At 33.7% G+C, this 18905-nt stretch overlaps 2 protein-coding genes across 4 annotated transcripts; one reads left to right on the top strand and one right to left on the bottom strand.

Moving 5' to 3' along the window:
• Nucleotides 1-1296: 1296 nt before the first annotated feature.
• Nucleotides 1297-9754, top strand: LOC113749640 (F-box protein 7). The gene is made up of 11 exons (XM_027293454.1): nt 1297-1485; nt 2164-2247; nt 2386-2498; nt 4807-4923; nt 5020-5116; nt 6407-6480; nt 7607-7660; nt 7759-7860; nt 8064-8122; nt 8580-8790; nt 9410-9754. The coding sequence occupies exons 1-11, from the start codon at nt 1476-1478 to the stop codon at nt 9467-9469; spliced, it is 981 nt and encodes a 326-aa protein (XP_027149255.1). The 5' UTR covers nt 1297-1475; the 3' UTR covers nt 9470-9754.
• Nucleotides 9755-11508: 1754 nt separating this feature from the next.
• LOC113749405 (acetyltransferase At1g77540-like) lies at nt 11509-14766 on the bottom strand. Of its 3 annotated transcripts, none has more exons than XM_027293134.1 (3): nt 14438-14766; nt 11989-12068; nt 11509-11818 (listed from the first exon to the last, which is right to left on the bottom strand). In XM_027293134.1, the coding sequence occupies exons 1-2, from the start codon at nt 14696-14698 to the stop codon at nt 11997-11999; spliced, it is 333 nt and encodes a 110-aa protein (XP_027148935.1). In that variant the 5' UTR covers nt 14699-14766; the 3' UTR covers nt 11509-11818; nt 11989-11996. The 3 variants fall into 3 exon arrangements, with proteins under 3 accessions (XP_027148935.1, XP_027148936.1, XP_027148934.1); XM_027293135.1 differs by having other exon boundaries at nt 11509-11815; XM_027293133.1 differs by having other exon boundaries at nt 11509-12068.
• Nucleotides 14767-18905: the final 4139 nt, after the last annotated feature.

The raw sequence follows: 18905 nt of genomic DNA, 5'->3' as shown, positions 1-18905 counted from the left end.
TTTTAGCATGATTAGTCTACCCCATTAAAGCAAAGCTGAAGCAAAGGAAAGGAAAGAAGGGGTAAAAATTCTTCAAAACATTAATGTTTGGATCCCCTGTTTTTGGAGTGTTTTTCAAAAATTAGTTTTTCAAATACAATAAAAATTTTTAAAAAGTACTCTAAAAGGTAATCTAAAAATTAGTTTAAATTTTTTTAAAATTTTAAAAAATATCTCAAAATATATTCTAGAAACTCTTCTACTCTTAATTATCCCAAAATATTTTCTAAAAATATTCCAAAATATACTCTAAAAATTCTGCTACAGCAAAGTTTTCAAAAACACTCCTCAAAAACAGCTAATGTCAACCATTGGTCAAGTGAAAAAGAGCAGCTACAGTAACTCACACTATACATGAGTGAGATATCTACAATAAAGAATCCACCTTGACTAACTATGATTCTTGACACCTTCAGGGAACTAGAATTGGCTTTACCAAGTAATCTTTGAGAATTTTACTCATGTTTCTATTTTGTAATTACAAGAAGGGTCATTTGTTAACTCCACTATTAAGATTGTCCTACAAATGCAAACTTAATTTAGATCCCATTCAACTTTGCTGAGAACTTTTGTGCATTTATCAATTTCATCTTCCACTTATCTAATAAAAGTAGCCCTAAATTAACTCTTCTATGTATTGTTCACTATTCCCCTATTTTGATTCCCTAAATTGATGAATTGATGATTTAGAATCGTGATAGTTATTAGTTAATTTAAGAAATGGGCCTTAAGTTCATTAAAAAAAATTAATAAGATTGATCAATCACACAACTCAGTTAGATAAGGATAAAATCGGTTTGAAAATATTGAAGCATAAGACCTAAATTGACACAAAAATAAATATAATGAACAAAAAATATTAAAGTATACAAGTTGAAGGACTGGATAAACCATTTCAAGTACATTCTACATACATATGGACCTATCTGTATCATTCCAAACATAAGGTTGAAAACAATTTCATAAAATGTAAAGGACCATTACTGTAAAAAGCAAGGCAAATGACTAGAAAAGGATCAAATCATTATGAAAATAATGAAGTTTAAGATGTAAATTGGCACAAAAATAAATAAAGAACAAAAATGTGTTTAAGTAAACAAGTTAAAGGACTGATTGAGCCATGACAAGTATATTCTACGTGTATGTGGACCTATTGTATCATTCCAAATGTAAGGCTGAAAATAATTTCGTAAAATGTGAAGGACCATTTCTGTAAAAAAAAGGAAAACGAAGGAACCGTCAGCGGGGCCACAAAAATCTGCTTGGGTGGGTAGAATCTTCCGACCGTCGGCGTTGGCCAAATGGTCATAAGAACCAGAAAAAATCAACCGTTTAATTAACCTCTCTAATCCGATGCATCCTTTTCCTCTCCTTAATTTCCCCCGGTAAAGTAAGAGAATTACCCGCCAGGCATAATCATCTCAGGACAACTCAAAATGACTTCTGGTAAGCATGAAAAAGAACATTCCATTTAGAATTTGTATGATCTCATGTTCTTTTGTAGGAATTTTCAACATTTTTTTCCATATGGTATCTTACTACTTTTTTTTTCTTCTGATTTAGTTGTGATATAGGCTCTTTTTTTCTTGGCCATATGGGCTGCTCGAATTTTTTTTTTAATTCTTTTTGGGTATAAATTTCGTATGGGTTTTTGTGGCTATGGAAAGTTAAGTATCAATAGTGTAGAAAATATGGTAATTTTTTTCTTTCGTTTTGAGTATTTTTTTGGTATAATTTTCGTGAATTTTATGTTTTAATGCAATTTGAATTTCTGGGAAGTGGTCAAGTTTCAATCTTTTAGTTTAGGTGTAGTGTTTGATAGATTAAGAAATGAAAAACCGCATTTAAAATTTGATTTTTGCATCTGGATTGCCAGTGTGTTTTTTTGGTGTAAAATTTCTTTGTTCAAAACTTTGCCCTTGTTTGGCTCCACCGGCGTTTTGGTCCCGCTGGAATGGTATTCTGTAGTAATGTTTACTTAATCCAATCCTTATTCTTGTAAGGAACAAGCACAGTCTTAACGAAGCTGAGCAGAATTCTAGTTAAATGTCGATTGGTTAAATGATTTATGTCATGGTTTTGGTTTTGGTTGGCTAATTCTCAATAATGACTGATGCCTTTCAGATTATGCAAATGTAGCAGCAGAGCTTGAAGCAGCTTCAAGAATGAGGGCTGCTCAATTTTTTGTGACACAAAGGCCGTGGCTTGGTAATTTTGCAACACTGTAGTGCTCAATTTATTATGTTGTTGTCTGGATATAGTTCATGTCATTTTCTGAAAGTACTTTGTAGTGTTATAGATTGTTTGTTGTTTTCAATTTTTTGACCTTTTGGGTTGTTTTATCAGATCTTTATGGGGTTAACATTCGGCCGGTGGCTCCTTTTGGTAGCGCAAGCAGTAAACCAGTAGTTGATCCAGCACTGATTCACCGTGCCTTGCCTGATGAGCTTATTTTTGAGGTATTAATCACTGACTTTTTATCCTTAGTGATGTCTCATTTTCTTGTTGCTGTTTTGCATATGCAATTTCATTAGATTTTCTTGAGTTGGTTATATCTTCTTCTTCTTTATTGTTTCAGGGCACATGCCTGTATTGTGCTTGAAACTCTCAGCTTGTATGCAGTCCTTTCCGGCAAAGAAATTTTAAATCTTGATGAGTTGAACTGATTTTTCCTTCCTGTCCTTCTATTTCTGTTATGATATTAAGGGAACGGGCCTAAGGAGTAAGGACACCAAGAAGTTAGGTGATAATGAATCTTTTGGTGAGTCTGCTGTTACAAACACCAGATATGGGTACAGTTAAAACTGGAGAGCAAGAGGAGTGTGTGACGTATCAAATGATCAGAACTTGATCCTTTAGGAATAAACTTGTGCACTGTACCGTCTCTCAACAAATAAACAAGTCCAATGATAATCTAAGAATCTTAGGAGCTGTACTTTACCTTAAACTATTATTGATCTGATGAAAATTATAATCTATCTGAGAACATCTCTAAGAGCTTGGGTCACAGCTCAAATGGATTTCAAAATTATTTAAATTTTATTCTTTCTTGGTCCTTTATGCAACCCTGCATTAGTACTTCCCAAGGTTGGACAAAACAGTATCTTGAGTTTTGGATTTTTCTAGTCAAAGAATCTAAAAGCGTTTACCTTCACTCTTCACATGATTAATAATTGGCATCTCTCCAGGATCTTGTAGCTTGTTGAAAGGAAGAAGGCAAATAGAAAGCCTGTTGCCTCAGTCACTTGGTTACATGTTAAAGGTGTCTGGAGTACTGCAATATACCCCAAAAAAAAAAAAAAAAAAAACTTTTAGGCAATCACATTTTTTTTGGCTAGATTTATTCTGACCTTTTCTTATCCAGAAAACTGGTTTTGGCTATACCTTTTAGTCCTAGGATTATTGTCTTGATTGAGGACTTCACTGGTTGCAACTTAAAAATGATTTGATAATCAAGATTTTGTTTTTCTTGGGGTCAGGGTCCTCTAACTGTTCTTCATTAATGCCATTTTTTTCCGTGTGTATAGCGTTTCCCTTACTCTCCAGTCAATTAGGATCTGATTATTCTTTGAGTTCCAATTAGAGGTTGAATCAAAAGATATGTATTTCAAGCAAAAAGATCTTGAGTTTCATGTTGATTGTCAAGGCAGCTCTCCCTCATTTTCTTACTGAAAGTTGCATAGTGTCAAACTTTGATCAAGTACCTGAATAGAATTTGTATTATTCGGTCAAAAGAACAGGACTTAAGTTGAGGTGAATTCTTTACCTCCCTTACTAAAGTGGTGCATGATGATATCAACAAAACTGATTCTAGATATGGGCAGAACTAATTAATGGATTTTAAGGTGCTTTGTGGTGTAAGACTTGTAAGCAGAAAAAGGGAAAAAGAAAAAGGAAAAATTCTAGTAAATCTGTCTAGATTATCTTATGAATGACTACCAATGGTTTGATGCTCAAAAAGAACTCAAACATTGATGCAGTTTTGTAAACTTCGGCTTTCCCAACCTCTTGGTTGGGGAAATGAAAAAAATTTATGATTATACTATTTTCTTACATTGCTTTGTAGTTGTCAAATTGGCATTGGTATTCAGTCATTAGAAGTAATTTGTTCTGCGGGACCTCTCCAAGAGTTACTTTCCTTGAGTAAGACCATTCTGTCAACTACAGTAGAGATTTACTTGGTTTCTTCTACATGTTTGCTCATGGATAGGAGGAGTTAATGAGCTGGGAATGAAGTCATATTATATTTCTGTTCTTTGCTTTCAAGAGCTGCAATTCTATGTACGATGGATTGCAATGGCCAATCAAACTTGAAATTAAGTTTTAATTCAACAAGAGTTTTAATTTTCTGTGAGTCTTTAAGAAAGACATACCTCCCAGCACTACACGAGTTTATTTCTAAAACACCTATTACGTATAAAATTGATTCGAACTCGTGACTGTCAGAGAAATTTAAGGTATTCTACATTCCATGAACTCGAGACCAGCACCTCTGTTGTTCTTCCATCCTCTAAACAAAACCTTTGGTCCAAACCATCGTATTTCCATAGAACTGTTCACTGAATGCTCATCTCTTGCTTTCTCCTTTTGATTCCGTCTTTTCCAATTGCTCTTGCTGGTTGTGAAAGAAAATAACCACATTCAATTTCTAAAGTTGTTTTGGTGAAGTAAAATATGATGGGTATTTGTTTCTCAAATCTGTATGCAAGGACAGTTTTACTGAAATGTATCATGTTGAGAGATGCCAATAATTCTCCAATGCTGCAGATTTTTTCAAAAATGGCTCCATACACCCTAGGAAGGGCAGCTTGTGTTTGTCGAAAGTGGAGATACACCATTCGTAACCCAGTTTTTTGGCGCAATGCGTGCCTTAGGGCTTGGCAGGTAAAAGCTCCATATGTTGACATTGAGTGATCCTATATCAGTTCTCTAAATTATGGCTTTTCATTTTGAAATTTGTTTTGGTTTGTGCTTGCAAAGGTTACTGGAGTAGCTGAAAATTATAAGATTCTTCAGTCAAAATATGATGGCTCGTGGAGAAGAATGTGGCTATCAAGACCCAGGGTCAGAACAGATGGTATGACGTGTATATATTGCTACTCTTGTAGAACGTGTTTGTTTTCATTTGGTTATTATGGCTGTCTTAACCGCTTTTGGGCACTTACATAGATGGTCCTTTTCCTAGTGTGGTGGTTAGTCCATAGAGCCCACAAATGTTAGTTCCTGAGATAAATGTTAAAGTGATAACAGTTACTTTCTTCACAATTCTTATAAAATCTTAGTTGCTATTCAGAGCACCTGATACTTTTTAAGTGGGTTACCTGATTGTATCATGCTTCAGAAGTGGAAAAAAATACATCATCTCTGTTAATTCAATTAAATATTCTTAGTGTGATCATTACTGTAAGATTGGAGCCGCCCACTTTCTCTCTCTTTGACTTAATCTGGAGGCTTTACTAACAGTAAAATATATTGTTCCCTATCCATTAATATATGTTCTAGACCAAGCAAGCTGTTTGTCAAGCCATTGACGTTATTGCATCAGTAAATCTTCCATTCACATGTTTGAGTTGATGAAATCTGGTGCTAACTTATGGTCCTATATCTGATTTAATTTAGTCAAGATTGCTTTTTAAATGTTGGGCTCTGTCTACCATGTTTGGAGTATCTAGTTATACTTGCTTTTTTCTGATGCTTCATTGCAGTTTTTACAATATTGTGGTGTAATCATGTCCTATTAATATGTCAGGGTCTTCCGCATGGTGGTTGAAAGGATCCTTCATGAATAACCCCAACTGTGTGGGGTGTGTTTTCTTATCAACTAGTTACTAAAAGATGGAGAAGAGAAGAAATATGGAATCTACAGTCATTTATTTATCAGAATTTCTAGGTTACATTTATTTATCACATTATTGTTATGGTAGTTGACTTATCAGTCCTTCACCTCTATTCCTCCAAAATGAAAAGAATAAATACACGACCCCAAGACTTGATGATGGACATGCAAGGCTTCAACTTCACTTCCCACAAGAATAAATAAATAAACCAAGGAGATGATGATTAAGTACATGCAAGTAACATATTGGTGTTCAAGAATTTTGTCAAGAGTCTAGCGTTGAGTGAAAATTCTGAGATTTTTAACTCTCTAGTTGGAGACTACTTTCCTCTTGATGGTTGAGGAACTTAAAATGATTCCTTGGTTGTTTGTCATGGTGTTCCATGAAGTTGAATTGTCATTATTTCAGTTCTGCTTTCTGTGTCTCCGTGCATTCAAACAGTAGGTTTTCTTCTTTTAGTTATTCAAATTTTTATTTTATTTTATTTTATTTTGGCCTGGCTACAACTACTGATCCACTTACATTTACAGGTCTGTATGTCAGTAGAAATACCTATATTCGTGCTGGGGCTGCTGAATGGAAGATTACCAAGCCAGTTCACATTGTATGTTTATTCCTTTGCGCATACAGAATATTATTTATGTTTATTGAAAGGAGTCTTTGTGGGAAATGTATGACTTTCAAGTTGTGAATGGTGTTGCCTACCTTGGACTCTTATCAAAATTGACTCACTTAAGATGGTGGTGTTACAGCAACAAGAAAAAAAGGGCTAAAATTTGAGTTGCTGCACCGTTGTGCACTTTGGTCATTTTGTAGAGAGGAATAAGTGGGATTTTGCTGTGGCTGAGAGTATTATAGTAGAACTGAAAACTGTTATTTTGAAAACTCCTTACTTTTGGATTAAGGAATGTTATCCAAGACATTAACTAATTTTTTATTCATTGCCCCAAGCAGAGAGATGTCTTCCTATATAGGTTCCTTAGAGCCTCAATAACTTTTTTCCTCCTCATAAAAGAATAAATAAACAAATGAACAAAAATAATAAATAAAAATGTTGTAGTTCATGGTTGGGCTTGAAGAAGATCTTGAAGTACTATGATTCAAGTGATGATTATGTTGAACTTTATGTTTCTGTTGCAAGACATCTCCAGTGATACTGGAGAAATTATGATTGCACTCATGGTGTCCCTTGCAGATTATTATAGTACCAGTCCATTACAGGATCTTATCTTGAATGAAATTTTTTTAAGGTTTGAAAAGTGCCTCTTGTATTCTAGAATTGACAAATTTAAGTCATTTCTATATATTGGGTAGTTAGACTACTCTAGAAGTAAGATTATTGAAGCCTCTCTGGCTTATTTGTCTTGACCTTTGTTTTCTGAAACTTGGAGCGTGAGCTTCTAGTCCTTGAATTTATCTTTTGGGAGTTAAATATTATGTCTCTCAAATCAAATTGACTGCTCATATGCACAAGGGGCTTATCATCTTATATTCATGGTGAACTTACCATTCGCTTACTTCGACAAGAACTTAAGTCAATTATTTGAATTGCTATGTGCAATGGGTCTTCGGAGTAATGAGCTTATCATCTTATATTCATGGTGAACTTACTATTTGAATTGCTTTAAATCAATTATTTATTGGGTCCTTGCTTCCCTCTCTTGCCATTTCTATGCTTAGTGGTTGATTCACCACCATTTCTAAAACTCTGGTTCTGTTATTCAATGCAGGTGTGCTATTACCGTTACTTGAGATTTTATCCTTCAGGCAGATTTCTGTACAAGGTTATTTCATTTGCTACCTTAGTGCTTTTTGGTACCCTATAAAATCTTCTTCCTATATTCTGGCTGATTATGTTTCTTTTTCTCTTTTGGACTATCAGAATTCATCACAGAAAGTGAAGGAAGTGGCAAAATACATGAACTTCCGTGCTACAAAAGGCGATTGTGTATTTGGTGGTCATTATACATTGTCGGAGGACAAGGTCAATTGCTTAAATTTGCTGGTTTCTTTATGTTCTAATACTAATTATCTCATGCGTTTCCTAATTTATGTTATGTGACATTCTCATTCTGTGCAAGTTGCTCTTCCTGTTCAAAACTGGAATTTGTTTGTTCAACAGTTTGTTGCTTGTTTTATTTCATTTCATTCCGATTTTGAAGTTCATCTTTACTGCTGCATTCACAGGTTGAAGCTGCTTTTCTGTATCCTGGTTTGCGCCCTACTGTGTGGAGAATTCGGTTGAGGTACTTGTTGAACTCTACTTCAATTTCTGTGAACGAAAGGTGTTACTTGTCATCTTTCTGATGATAAGGAATATGATTAGTAACTCTACGAAGTCATGTGAGAAATGGAAGGAACTGGTATAAGGTCAGAGTTTCTTATTATATTTTCTAAGAGAGAAAATGGTGGAGATTAGCAAGTGTGTGTCTTTTCTGTATATCTGTGTGTGTGTCTAACTTCCACAAAGGTGCCTAGAGTTATTGCCAAAAAGGTAGTCACTGCTGGTAGAGTTGTGAGAGGGATTGTTAGGGCTTTAAAAAGATCTCCAATGGAAATTCCATCTGCAACGGAAATTCCTGGTGGTTAAGATTAAGGATATACTTGTATGAAAGTTTTCTTTTTTTTTTTTTGGGGTAACCTAGATGGTCTCAAACACAGATGTTTCATTTTTTCTTTACATTCTTATGTGTTGATGAATAGGTTAAGGGGAACGATAGCAGGTGCTAATAATCAGATGGATTTACTTGCACTTGTTACCAGTGGCGTAAGTGATACTGAGGTTACTGGCCCTGATGAAGACATTCTTGGCGTTGTTGAAAGGTGGGAGGAAGATGAGACACATAACCCAGACGTTCCAGCAATTACACACAAGAGAGGTCTGACACCTTTCGTCTTCATTCCATTTGAGGAGGTAAGCTTCTTTTTTTATTATTTTTTGTCACAACTAGAATACAATTTTTTTCCATGCTTTGTCATTCTCAATGGTGGACTATTCATGATTATATGCAAATTGTATCATTCTGACGTATAAGTTTCTCTTTTCTGCATGTTACATTGTTTTTTACTGCTTGCTTGGATGTCTCCAAAATAACATCTTGGTCATCTTTGTGATCAACTGATGCATTTGTTACCTGAGATCTTGTTAAATGCATAACTGGAGCATTAAAAATAAAAGCACTCTAGGTGTTGTGGAAGAAGCTAAATTTCCTTTACCCTGAGAATTGCAATGAATTCTCGCGCTTAAATAATTCCAAGACAACATTGTTGGTTCACTAAATGGAATGGGCAGGATCTGTTATTCCAATATTAGAAGTTCTAAGGTAAATGCTTATTCTTAGGTACGTTTGCACTTGGTAATTGGTAGATATAATGGGCATGGAGTATGATCTTTCATGAGATTTGTTCGGCTTAAGTATCTATTTTCATGACCTTTTTTTGGGCTTGTTAATATGTTTTTTTTTTCTTTTATTTTGGGTTATCTTACAAATGTTGTTCTATCATAATAGTGTGTTGTCTACTTTCTGGGATAGGTGGAAACATCAGTTCTTAACCTGCCGGTGGAAAGGATGGACTATTATGTACCGGGCTGATCATCAGAAGAATGCCGGTGAACAGACCATGTAAATATGTTAGTGTTATTATTTCTTTTCCAACCGTAATGATAAGCTGCAGTGAAGAGGAGTGTGGTGTGAATCTCTCTTTATATTTATTAAACAAGCCACTATAATCTTGTGACACAGTCCAAGATCTTCAAGGCTCTGTCTTCTTTTACATTTTTTTCAGAACTGTATTGTAGTTACAAACTGAATAACAATACTGGTTGTGAATGAAGAAGTAATAGTTGTCAAAGTATGCCCTACTATATTGTTATCGTCTTTCTGTAGGATATTTGTTAACTGAAATTGTTGGATTCAGGAGATCAATTTCCTAGTTTTCAACAATTACTAAAGTTTACAATAGTGAAACTCCTGGCAATGGATGCTGATGCATCATGGTTATGAAACCTTAAAAAGTGTATGTTCTGATAGTGAAATCACTGAAATTTTACTATAGTACTTTACATTGTTCTCCAGGAGCCTTGTGCACATCATAATTAACAAGAAGATATTACGAATTTGACATGGTTTTTGGTAGAAATACATCTTGATATATACTTTGAGATATGTTATAGATTGACTATTACCCTCGGCACTTGTGAATATACATCGCGTAAAAGAGGTGCTTTGATTACTGGTGATGTGAGGAGGAGGATCAAAGATATCACATTGGTTGATGGTTATGCGAGAGAGTCTAGCTCATAACTTAAAGGTCTGCCTCTAGCATCTGGTGGGGGGACTCATGATGTGGTTTATACTTAGCAAGATTTTGATATCAGGCATTATTGTTAATAAGGTAACTTCATTTTTTTTTCTTTCTATTGAGTAGGATGTACCTTTTGTTTAATTAAGGTGATATTTTTTGTTTCTTTAAGAATTTGGACTTCCTCCCTTGATGATGTAGTAGTAGCTGACTTGGGATTTCCAAAGGTGAACCACCCTCGAGTTCTTGGAAGAGAACTTGGGCTTCTTCAACTTCTTTCTCTTCTTGAATTCTTTTTTAAACTCCCATCTCTAATAAGTGAGCTAAGTTCCACCTTGTTCCAGTCTTGAGATTCTTTCTTGAGTTCCTATCTTCTTGAATCTGCATGGATATTCTAGTTGTAAGAACAGTTTCTTTCTTGAATGTTCAAGGTAGTAAAACTATCTCATGAATTTCTTCAACTAGCAGGACTCATTTTCTTTGCTTTCTTGCGGCATTTTTTCAAGTAGTTGTAGTGGTGCAATTTTCTTTTAACTCACTATTTCCTCTTCTGGTAGAAGTTGGAGTAGCAGCAGTACGAGTAATAGTTGCAGTAATAGTAAGTAGTAGAGAAAGAAAACTATTCCTACGGAGAGGCGAAACTTTGCTTCAAAAAGAAGGTAAAAATAGTAGAGTTGAACTCCGGTTCAAATCCACCGTCCCGAGAGTAAAACTTGAACTCAAAAGTAGTAAGCTCAAGATAACAACCTTAGACATTCGGTCCAAGCATCCCTTACAGTTACAGGGGGCAATGATGATTCCAAAATAAAGGTGAAAATAGCCCATTCAAATCAATCCCGATTCTTCGTCGATTTTCCTCGTTGATTTTTTCCCCCTTCTTACTGTTTTAATCAAATAAACATTACTGTGCAATATTCGGTAGACTTACATTTATCACATAATTGTATAGAAGTCTTAGGATGCGTTTGATAGAACTGAAGTTTGATATTTGAAATATAAAATTTGAATCCATTAAGTTACTGAATTGTTAAATATTAAATCTAATATATTTAAGTGTATATCACATTCATTGATAAGTAAATAGCTTATCACTTAATTTTGGGAGCAAATTTTGCTTAGGAAATTCAGTGCCAGTTAATTAATTCAGATATTTAATTTTTGGTTATCAAACGCGTTTGAATATGTTAAGATCTAAATCCATTAAGTTTAAGTGCCGAATTGAGCTATCAAACAATACCTTAAGCTTCATTAAGTTACGATTAACACTACTAATGCATAGTTCAAAAGTTCTCTTTCGAGTTTCAACTCTTAATAACCTTATGAACTTGTATCAAACAGCAAAACTCAGGTGTTATACAACATTCACAGATTATTCCAGAGATTAAGATGTTTTGCACAATTTTACTCTTTACCTGATTAGACATCTCAACTTTCTGTAATTTAAAACAGTTTTCAAAAAGAAAAGAAGAAATTAAACAGTTTAGAGAGAGAGAGAGATTCCATAATTCAGTTGCTGCACTAACATCTAAAACTGCTCACTGCAACTGAAGGAGTGAACTTGTTCTGTCGTGGGAATGGAAAGGTGAAACAATCATCACAGCAAGAACAGTATGACTGAAGAAACTGCTGAAGAACTTCTGCTGAAAAGAGGTAAAGCAGTATAACATTCAATATATTGGACGTTGACTGTATGCCGGGAAAAAGAGCTATAAGCTGATAGAAGTATCTATCAGCGGAAACAAAATAAAACTCAGGACAATTTTATTTCAAGTTTTCTTTGAAAGATCAAATAGGTGATTTTTCACCGTACCATCAACTTCATATAGAAGACTTGAGCTCTTCTTTGTACACAACAGAATCCCATGATGAGTTTCGGGGAAGGAAAGTATCCTGCCAGGTAAAACCAGGATAGAGTAGTGAGTATCCCAGCAAGTAACTAAAAGGTTGGCATATATCATGAAAGAAAGAAAATCTGGCTGTTTTCCGGAAAAATGAAAAACGCTGAGGCCCGAAGTACATTTCAGTCTGGAAGAAGCAGAAATCAAGATCAGAAGAGCAAATGACAAATTCACTCCAGGAAATTGCAAAGATAGAACAGTCAGACCAGATTACTGTAGAAGACTACTATCTATCCAACCGGATGTCAAATAGACTATACAAGTCTTTATACCCTCTCTGTTGAAGGTCCAAGAACTAAGCTGATGAAGCAATTCTCATGGCAATGAATCAGTAGGGCATGCTCCTTTAGTAATACACATCATCACAATGTCCCTTTACAATGCTACTTCCCATTCTAAAACTTGAAACAAAGCAACTGACCTGTGCCATGGTTTATAACTATTAAGTAAGCCCCAAAATGATCCAAAATTGTTTCTGCTTGCTTCTTAAATTCCTTATGACAGTGCAACAGTAGTATACAACTTTTATATGTGAGAGTAAATCTATTTGAGATGACTTCTAAACAACAACCACAAGTATTTATGATCACCACCCAATTTATCAACACCCCCCGCCCCCCACCCGCAAAAAATATAGTTCAATTCACAAGACATAATTTCCTTTTGGTTTGAAGATAATAGCAGCTATAGAGTTGCAGTTCCAAAACAGTGTGAAGACTGGTTGACATGTATTCCTCATGGGATACCAGCCAAAGCATATCTTGCAAAATTTACACTGGATAGCAGTAAGCAAAAATGCACGCAGTTATTAAAAAATAACTTATCATTAAGATTTTCTCTAGTGGTAAAAGATCATTAAGTGAAAATTTTGCAGAATAACAGATTCTTCTACATGTGAGTGATTGATTTATTCCCTCCAGTGTCATCAAACATGTTTTATTCTCTAAAGGACCATCAACTTTGACCTGGTCTTTAAAGTTGAAATATTTCATACAAGTTTTATCTGTTAGCTGGTGTCAAGACATGAAACTACAATTTCTTTTGTAGTCTTCCCTTGAGTGCCTCTTTCTCTACACCTGTTTCTCATTGCTACTTCAGACAAAAAAAAAAAAAAAAAAAACCTCCATCCCTCATTTCTGCATAAGCGACTTCAGAAAAAATGGCCTCCATTCCATGTTTCTATACTCATGTTTCTCATTGCTACTTTAGAAAAAAGACCTACATCTTCTCCATATTTTCAATTTTGTTATTTAGAAAAGTTCTGCATCTAATTCATTCACATTCTACATCTACTTGTGCATCAGAAGCAACAATAGTTCAAAAGGTTTTTCATTGTGCATCTTTATAGCCATCAAAAAATGATAGATTAAAAATGTGTCCAAATCCTTCACTTCAAAAGAGTTTACCAGAGTCATGCCATGTTTTGATTCCTACAAGGCATTATTTTATTTCCATTTTTTACCTCATCTAAGTTCATAATTCCAGAAGCACATCTAACTTGTCAAGTGCAATATCTCTACATTAGGCATTTGCAATAGGTACTGAGTAATAAAAAGAAAGTGTAATAGCGGCTAGATATCTGAAAGATTTTGCTGAAGACAATCAAGAATTTTCTCTTTCCATTGAACTTTCTTATTAATCACAATTCAATTCATCTTCTCAATCTTTCTGTCATCTTCGTTTAATCTCAGTTCAGAATTTCTTATTTAAACCATGCATTTACCCACACTTTTAAACACTTTTGAACTTTACATGTGAAAACCTTAAAGTTCACAGCTAATACACATACTCATATACCATTGTGCTTATCATTCACCAGTCAAGAACAAACACCATGTATCCACACAAAACCAATAATTCCAGATTCCAGCCATGAAATAAATACTGGGATGAGAAGGGGAAAACATTGTTGCAAATATCCGGATATGAATAACTTAAGAGAGAATGGAAAACACCTATTCAAAATAAACAAAAATTACCAAATATTGAGAATTCTACAGGGAAAAAGATTAACAAAATTATCAGTTAATATGACATAGCATTTCTTGACCCTCACCCCCATTCCCAAAGAATAACGACGAATAAAAAACCTATCTTGATAAAAATCTCAAACAGCAGCAATATGCAAAACCCAAAAAGAAGTCGATAAAAAAAAAAATCAACAGCACATACAAGAAAAATTAGAAAAACCCAGAAAAGAATCATCAGAACTTTGCCTAAATTTCAATACAGCCACAGAAATTCATCCCAAATTCCACAAAAAATTTTTCCAAAAAAAAATCCCATTAAAACTAAAGAAAACATGCACAAATTGGAGGACAGAAGCGGTGGCCAAAAATAAAATAAAAGAGGTGGGCTTACGGAGACATAAGAGCAGGTGGGAATGACTGAAAGAGAATTGGATTGAGCGTGAGAGAAAGCAGCCACACAGAGGTGGCCAGCAAGGCCTAAACCCCTCTTGCTAGAAGGAACATAAGTATGGATGATGTCCATAACTTTTCCCCCATTTCTGAGCTGGTACTGCAAGTATGCTTCTTTATCCTCTGTCTCAAATTTTCGGTCTTTCTCATTCCACACTATCTTTGGTGCCTCAGGCTTTGCTCTTGTTGTTGTTGCTGCCATCCTCCTCAATCCTCTCCCTGTCTCTGCTTTACTCTGTCTTTGTAAGTTTTGATGCTGTGGCTGTCTCCCTGTTCTAGGACTCCAGTATTTATAGAAAACAAACTTAGGAGGTAAATATAATCGAAATGGAAAAGGAAATATATTTTCTTTTTTTCTCTTTCTATTTTGATGTGAAGATTGTGATAATAGTGGGTTCATTTGGATTAAAAATTATTTAATTTTTTCTGCGATAATACTATAGCATTTTTTAGAATGTACTGTTTATAAGATAAAAACATGATTAGAAAAATTTAAAAAATAACTGAGAAACACGTGCAATGAATACCAACATAGTGAGTATTATTTTATTTATTATGAAATAAATGGCCTCTGGTGAGTGATGTTTTTAGCATTTTACTTTAGATTTTCAAAAGGAAATATATTTTCTTTTTTTTTTCTGTTCTATTTTGATGTGAAGATAGTGAAACTAGTGGGTCTATTTGGATTAAAAAGTATTTAATTTTTTTGCTATAATATTATAGCATTTTTTTTAGAATGTGCTGTTTGTAAAATAAAAACATGAATTAAAAAAATAATTGAGAAACACATGCAAATGAAACCAACATACTAAGTATTATTTTATTTATTATGAAATAAGTGGCCTCTGGTGAGTGATGTTTTTAGCATTTTACTTTAGATTTTAAAAAATGTGTGATTATGGAAAATAAATAGAGAATAACAAGAATCACCAAAAGCTACTTTTTGATAGATTTTAGATTTTAACTTTTTTTGTCTATTAAAAACTCCATAATCGAAATACAAAATCAAACAAACGAAAACATCAAAAGAGACTGATTATATAAAGGGATAATTTCAGAAACATCCCCTGAGGTTTCCAACAATTTCATTGACCTCCCCTAAGGTTTTGAAAATGACATAAACCTCTCCTGAACTTATAGTTGTAGTAACATGATCAGCCCATGTCAGGAAAATGAGCATTAAAAAAATATTTTGAGGAGTGAGATGATATTTGTGTTCCACATATGCCCTTTTTGCTTATCCACAACTTGTATTAGTAAATAATGAAAACTATTAAAAGACATACATAATTAGTAAATTCTAGTAGGTGTAATAGCAATTAGGAAAAGTGCAGTAACAACAACTTGAAGCTTCAGTTTGCACAAATGGCTAGTGCAATGGCCATATTTTAAGTTTCTTTCAAAAGCATATAAACGGCTCAAGCAACTCAAGAAATAATTTATTTTTAGTGTGATTATCTAATTTTGAGGTAATAAAAAGTGGCAAGACTAGACCAACCAAAGGCCATAGTTAACATGATACTCATCATAAATATCATACTAGGTGTTGTATCTATATTCATCCAAAATATAAAATCAATTGGATAAACTCTCGTAACAAATATAAAAGTGTCACGACATTGTACCAACCATTTTAAATCTTTTCTGATTATGTAAGAAGTAAACCAGTAGTACTTGTTAGTTGGATTGTATTTGGAAGAAATGTATGACTATTGTTTGATGACTACTACTGTAACTTTACTAAGAGATAATAAGCAACAACTTATTAGTTGAACTAGTTAGTAAGGCAACAAAAGTCACTTGACATTAGTTCAAAATTGCTATAATTGTAGCAGATATAGTATTACATAACTATCGATGCAATCCAATATAGTTTCAAACACCATCTGCCCCAGATGAATGAGGCAGATGGTGAGGATTGCAAAGCCAAATTTCATGACCATTGATTGTTTGTCACTAATGCCAACCATATACAAAAGCATGAGTGGGTAGCATGTCAATAATCTTAATGCAAATCAGCATATTTTAACCTGAGGGGAGCTATGCTTTTTTCCTTCTTTTCCCTCCATTTTTCCATCTTCGCCAAGTTTTCGTATAATACTGTCCTTGTGTTGCTCTCTAAAGTCATGTCCAATCACAAAAAATGGCTCCATATTGGTGCATCAATTAGTGTCATTTCTTAAGTGTAGTTACATTGGCTTATTAGAGATAGAACTACAGTTAATATCATTTAATTAGTTCATTTATTTAATGACCTAATATATTTTTCCAGAAATTGGTTTCTCATCACCCTTTTATGCATAAGGGCAAAGTAGCAAATTCATTCCAGGTTACATTAGCAATGGGTCCCAAAATCAGTTGAGGGGAGGTCAGTGTTATTTTCGAAACCTCAAGGGAGGTCAATGAAATTATCCCTTATATAAAAACAAAAGTTACAATTAGTTAAAATAACCAACCAGAACAAGAAAGTATTTAAATGTTGATAGTAAATTAATGACAATGTGAAATGTTTGCAATCAATCATATATTAAATATTGAAATGGCATTGACACATGTATTTGATATCCACACTTTGATTACTTCAAATTGGTTTAAGAAATAAGTAAATGTAGATATCGAGAAGAAGAAGAAAAGAAGAAGAAGTAGAAGAAGGAAAAGATTCCACGATTATAGGAAATGACTTTTGCTTGAAACTTTTTATTGTAATATAGAAACAACAAAATAAAGAGTCTTGCTTATCCATTGAACCCGTAACACATGCGTTGGTAGAAATTTAACTCATGAATGACTTGTAAATAGGCAACGGGAGTTTTGGTCTAACAATTTTTTGGTAGCGTATATATTGTCAATTTTGAATGAACGATAATTATATAAAACTTGAATTTAAAATTCAATTATTGCACATGTGTCATGGATTCAACGGTAATAATGTATATACTATCAGTATACATAAGATTTACTCATAAAAATGATCATTTTTATCTTACAAAAAAAAGGATCATTTTTAGCAATCCAAACACAAATGTAGTTGGATTGCTAAATTATTTTAAATAATATTTCGCTTACATCATAAACACATTTTTCAATTTATCTTTTTATATTTTCAACTACTTTTTATCTCACATACATCAAATCACAAAAAAGTGCTACAGTAATTATTTCAAATAATACTCTATCCAAACACAGGTTTAGTGCCCAAAAGGCAGAAATCTTGAGTTTCTAACCATTACCAATAATGGCATTGAAGCTACGAAAATACCTTGTACTAATAGACATTCCTATATCATGCTTTGTCAATTGCTGCAGTTGTGGTCAGCTATTGTTGACTAATTGTGTGAATTGCAGTGCGGTTGACACTTGAAACTAGTTGTGTGAAATTGTGAATAGCAATGCAGTTGACTATATGTTGGGTTTAATGTTTTTGGTGGCAGTGGGTCGTTCAAGTCAACCATCTAAAATTGACTTCATGAACCCATTTGAATTGCAATTTTGGAAAATTTTTGTAGAAAAATTACTAGAGTATTTTTTTTGAGATGTGATATATATATGAGGTAAAAAAAAGTAGTTTGAAACATGTGAAAAAGAATAATTTCACGAAAACCCAAGACATTTTCTACTAAAAATCCAAAAAAAAAATTTCTACTAAAAGTACAGTCCAAACAATTTGAAAGCTTTTATAACATTGCCTAAGTAATTAAAGTTTAGGGGGTATACTTTTTAAAGCAAGTGATATTTAAAAAATTGAACAAAAAAAAGAATGTGTAGTTAACCTAATTCGAAATTTGGCTTAGAACAAATAATCACAGCACCTACTATAGTTTCAGAGCAAATTTCTTTTAAAATGACAATTGTAAATTTCACTGCTAAAGATTTAGTTCACTTTGAGAAGAACACATTCGTTATGTCATTAGAAAAGTCTCCTATCAATATACAAGTCAGTTGACTTGGAAATATACTAGTCAGAAAAGTAGAACAGTAGAGTATTCTCCGCTGACTAAGAGTACGTTTGGATTGCGAGTTTTCAAAGAAAAATTGCTATATTTTTCATGAACACATTTTCCAATCATCTTTTACCTCACATCTATCAAATCATTATAGTAATTTTTCTATAAAAAGTTCAAAAAAATGCAATCCAAACATCCAATAAGGTTCCAATTGCTAAACATTTTGGTTTAAAACCAAAAATTATATTTATACACACACACACCCAAATTGTTAATTTTTGTTAGGGACTTGAATAATATCTATAATACAAGATTTTTTTTGTTAACAAGGGAATCCACAGTCGCTATTCGAAAGTATGCACTGAGTAAATCTAGTCCCATGCAATAGCCCGTCAACCACACGGAGGGGTAAACTGCACTAAATAAACCCTATGCGACGGACAAATGTTTTAGGAGAGGTTGGAA

Source organism: Coffea eugenioides, chromosome 10, assembly GCF_003713205.1.
Source record: "Coffea eugenioides isolate CCC68of chromosome 10, Ceug_1.0, whole genome shotgun sequence".
Classification (NCBI taxonomy): Eukaryota; Viridiplantae; Streptophyta; class Magnoliopsida; order Gentianales; family Rubiaceae; genus Coffea; species Coffea eugenioides.
The sequence above is the reverse complement of the archived record's forward strand: the minus strand, read 5'-3'. Positions and strand labels throughout refer to the sequence as shown.